Raw genomic sequence first — 5,000 nt, forward strand, 5'->3', positions numbered from 1 at the left:
ATATATATATATATGTACATACAGAAAGATGTATGAATAATGAGAAAAATAATTATATGGAGGAAAAGGAGAAAGATCAGCTTTGGGCACGCTAACGTAGATAGACGTAGCATTTTCAGGTAAATAAGATAATCTTTCCATTGCCAAAAGAACTACAAATTAAATAGGAAAAGAGCGAAGACGGGAACATAATAGAAAGGTAAGCAGCTAGTTTAGATTAGACTTGAAGATAACAAATGAAAATCCTTAGACCATTGTATTGTTGGCAACGACCGAGGGAATATTGCTCTCGGATGGGAGTGTCGTATCCAGGGTGTTGGTGGAGACTGTCGGGCCGAGGGTGTCTGTGGAGGAATTAGAGGTGTTGTGCAAGGTAGAGGTGTGGATGGTGGAAGTGGATAGGCCTAGGTTGTCGTATCCTTGCTGGGAGATGTCGGCGCCTTCGTCAGGACAGGTGGACTCGGAGGGCTGCCGGACCCTGAAGGAACGCGGCTCATGCTGCCCGACTGTGTCTTCAGTGGGTCCGTAGGTCGACCTTCTGAGTGACGCTCTCCTGGTCTTCGGACTGCTGCTGGTCTGGAGGTCAGTGGGAATGGCGTTCATTAGACCTGATTACGATGCTGTAATCACACTCGCATCAATGTGTGTATTGCTGCTCTTCACAAAACTGATTTTGCATCTCTGCGCTATTGATTGATGACAGACAAATACATCTGGCTGTTATTGGCATAATCATATGAAGAGGAAATTGATGAGATTTAATGCAGACTATATAATGTACTCAGCCAAAATTAATTAATGATTTTTTAAAGACCTGTAAAAAAAAGTATGTCTGGGACACTACGACCCACAAGTACAGTACACTGAGAACCTTCGAAGCAGTATTATCTTCAGGAACACATGAACGACTCATGGAAGACTAAAAATTCACCTGGTGGTTGGCAATCCTGCCCACCGCGACGTTGGGGTCGGCTACGCCATTGCAATTCTTGTGAATGGAATTCTTCTCGCTTATATTGGCAGCGCCCTTTTTGGCATTCTTGAAGAAAACGGGTAAGGTGAGGTTGGGCATGTTTTTGGTGAGGTGGAGGAGCATCGCCAGCACCACCAGGATCAGCAGGAGAACCAGAGCTAGAAGGACTCCGGTCATTACACGGAGCTCACCCACTGTCGCCTCCATGGTCGCCAACCCTGAAGAAGATGAAGGTAATCAGTGAAAAAGGAAATGAGTGACAAACATGAAATAGGGGAATAGGGGGAAATATCTTGTTTCTTGATATTATTGGTACTGTCACTGTCCATTTTTCTAAAAGGATTTCTATGGAAAGTTACATTCTTTAGGAATGCGTAAAATTGCATAAGGGTATCATACAAAAATGTATAATGTTCACCAGTTACCTATTCCATTTTGACATATACCATCTCTGGTGTAAGAAAAGTTTCCTTGATAAGCACCGCATTGTTTCATAACACTGGGACGTGTTACACTCGTGTGATCATGTGTAATCATAAGAGTAAAAATAGTAATTAAAAGAAAGAGGGTACGAGTGTTAACAAATATGTCTGCAATGTCCCCTGTCTAACCTATTTGAGAGAATCTATATTATCTTGAGGGTGACCACGAGAACTCTGTCTAGTATAAAGATAATTAATATAGTCATTACAGTTAAGCTTACGATAGTGCTATGAAACACCAAAGAAAGCAAATGATTTGAGTTATCTTTTAAAAGTCCACGGGATTTAAAAAAAAAAAAAATTGTAATAGTAATTCGTGTTATAGCATTGTTGACAGTTCTAGTGAGTGGATTTTCTAGGAAGTCAGACATACACGTTGGTTGACTTAATGTGATTTTTATCTGCTCTCCACCTTCTTCCAGAGGGCCTTGTTATTCACTTGTCAGTATGAGACAGAGAATAACACACACACACCATCACCTACATAACGCACACTCCCATAAATGTCTGCGCACTATACACACACATACACACAGCCAGATACTTTGACACAGGCGAGGAAATATAATGTGAATAGATTTTGAATTAAAACTGAAATTTGACTGCCTTGCGTGTCCGCGCATACTTGAACTATGTGTCTATGCATGTGGTGTTAAAAATATACGATTAGTGATTTAGAGGTAAATGATCAACGGTGTGTATATATGTGTATATATATATATATATATATATATATATATATATATATATATATATATATATATATATGTGTGTGTGTGTGTGTGTGTGTGTGTGTGTGTGTGTGTTATATATCATATATAATATATATATATATATATATATATATATATATATATATATATATATAATATATATTATATATGTGTGTGTGTGTGTGTGTGTATATATATATATATACATATATATATATATATTAATATATATATATATATATATATATATATGTATGTATATGTATATATAATATATATATATATTATATATATATATTATATGTATATTATATGTATATATACATATATATATATATATATATATAATATATATATAATATATATATACATATACACATATATATGCCCACACACACAAACCTATACTTAAATATGTATATATAATAATAATAATAATAATAATAATAATAATAATAATAATAATACATACATACACCCCATTCGAAGACATACAACAAAACAAAGCCATATATGATACTAACACACTGCCTGTATACGAGAACTACCCAGCGTAAGTGATGCGGCAAAGAGAGTTACTCATTGGAATTAATGGTCCACCTGCAGCTGTGTCGGCGAGCGAGACCGGGCGCTACAGGTGACAGCCGACGCACCGAGATGACTCATAGCTTCCCATTAAGAAATAAACAGATGCTAAATAAAATCACCTGTCTTGAACCTTACTACGACTTACAGCCTTTAGAAAATCGTGATGCAATACAGACCGTATGCCTATACAAGATGGATATAAATATGAGTATGATTTGTTAAATGAGTTAATAAATCAATGAAAAATGTTGAAGGGGAAACTGAACTCGAGCCTCGGCCTGCTCTTCCTGTGTGAGTATCTGCCCAGCGCATCAGACAGGCGGGCGGACTGCGGGCGGCGCTGACTCATACACAAGGCAGAGAGAGGTACTGGGTCAGGTGTGACCACGTATCAGGGGTGGGGGGTGCAGGGGCGCGGGGGAGGGAGAGGGAGCAGGGGCAGGGGGAGTGATGGGTATGGGGGGTAGGTTGATTTGAATTGGAGGAAGAGGAGTGGGTAGGGAAGGAAAGAGGGTGAGGGATGGGTGGGGATAGGTAAGTGGGTAGATGGTTTGAAAGAAAAGGAAGGGTTGGGTAGGGAGGGAGGGAGGGTGAGTGGGGGAATAAATTGGAATAGAAACAGGGTGATTAGCAAGTGGTCAGACGGGAAGAAAATCATAGACAGAGAAAGTATATGTTCACACAGACAGACAGATACACACACACACACACACACACATAAACAAAACAACGGAGGGGAAAAAAAGGAAAACCATGAATATGCCGAAGGCCTTTTCGTTACATTGCCCTTAAAAGGAAGCAATATATCGAAAAGGCTTTTGGCTTACTCGTGTTTCCGACACAAACTATCAACTTTCCTTATGTTTTTCCAACCCACGCAAGGCAATTTTTCAATCGTCATGGTAATGAAAATACTCGTTATTACTGGCTATCATCATTATGCCACAACAGCTTCTTTTCTTTGGTTCTATGAGAAATCACAAAACAACAGCAACAACAATTATTTTAGTTCTGGGTTTGGGTTGCGCCTTAGCCTGGCTTTTAGTCCTAATCATTATTATTAGTATCAGCATAGCTATTATCATCAGTACTCTTGTTATCAATATAATTATTATCATCACTGTCATTATTGTTATCATTATCACAATTCTTAGTGTTGCTACTAATTATCAATCATTATCATTAATGTAATATAGTAATAACAATATGATAATGATGATGATTATAATAACAAACTAATGCCAATAAGATAACAATGATGATAATCAACAAATAAAAATAATAGTAATAATACAAATAATAACCGTAATAATGAAAACAAAAACAAGACCGATTTTACACCCCGTTGATAAGGAAAATAACACGGACACTCATACCAACATATGCGAGTGCATCGGTCCATCCTTTGTGTATAGTTTACAAGTGTAACCGCCCGTAACATGTTGCCTACACGTCTCTCGCTGCGCATTGAAGTCCCTGCGGTGATGTCTGCTCACCCCGGCTCCTGCTCTTGCCCTCACACACTCGCCTGACCAGTTCCAAAATAGATTTGACTCAGGCTTCTTTCTGCTTCAGCTTCTGCTTCTGCTCGTGGCCCTTGTGATGAGGAGCTAGTGATATGTTTGTGAATTTGGCACAGAACGAGAGTCGGGTTTCTGGAGTGGACTCTGTCGTCTTGGTTGCGTCAGTTTTTTTTTTATCGTTCTCGTTATTGTTGGTGATGAGTTTCCAAGTATGATTGTTATCATTGCCGTTGTTATTATTATGATTATTTTTTATTGCCATCTTCATTATCATTGTTATATTGACTTTTTATTGATATTATCATTCATACTATTAGTATCGCAATTATTGTTACTGTTATCATCATAACACAATTTTCATTTTGACATATAATCTACTTCTGTAATTATGTTTGCGTATTTGGTTCCTCTCCATTTCTTCCTATTATTGCTCGATTTCGATGTTCACTATCTCACTTTCTTTTATTTATAGCTCACTCCTCCTTTCTTTCTTTCTCTCTCTCTCTCTCTCTCTCTCTCTCTCTCTCTCTCTCTCTCTCTCTCTCTCTCTCTCATTCTCTCTCCCCCTCTCTCTCTCTCTCCCTCTCCTTCTCTTTCTCTTCCCCCTCCTCTGTCTTTCTCTGCTTCTCTCTCTCTCTCTTTCCCCTTCCCTCTGTCTCCCTTTCCTTTTCTCTCCCTCTTTCCCTTTCTCTTTCTCTCTCTCTCTCTCTCTCTCTCTCTC

At 38.5% G+C, this 5,000-nt stretch overlaps 1 protein-coding gene across 1 annotated transcript in view; it reads right to left on the reverse strand.

Annotated features, from left to right (window-relative positions):
* Nucleotides 1-5,000, reverse strand: part of LOC122253019 (uncharacterized) — a 17,970-nt gene that overhangs the window by 20 nt on the left and 12,950 nt on the right. The window contains exons 4-5 of the mRNA XM_043015771.2: nucleotides 932-1,191; nucleotides 1-576 (exon numbers count right to left, since the gene is read on the reverse strand). The exon at nucleotides 1-576 is cut by the window's left edge and continues 20 nt beyond it. Of these exons, the coding sequence (XP_042871705.2) occupies nucleotides 247-576; nucleotides 932-1,191 (590 nt within the window). The 3' untranslated portion in view covers nucleotides 1-246. The remainder of the gene's footprint in view (nucleotides 577-931; nucleotides 1,192-5,000) is intronic.

Source organism: Penaeus japonicus, unplaced genomic scaffold (assembly GCF_977035675.1).
Source record: "Penaeus japonicus unplaced genomic scaffold, GWHDUDI00000001_assembly GWHDUDI00000030, whole genome shotgun sequence".
NCBI classification, from domain to species: Eukaryota; Metazoa; Arthropoda; class Malacostraca; order Decapoda; family Penaeidae; genus Penaeus; species Penaeus japonicus.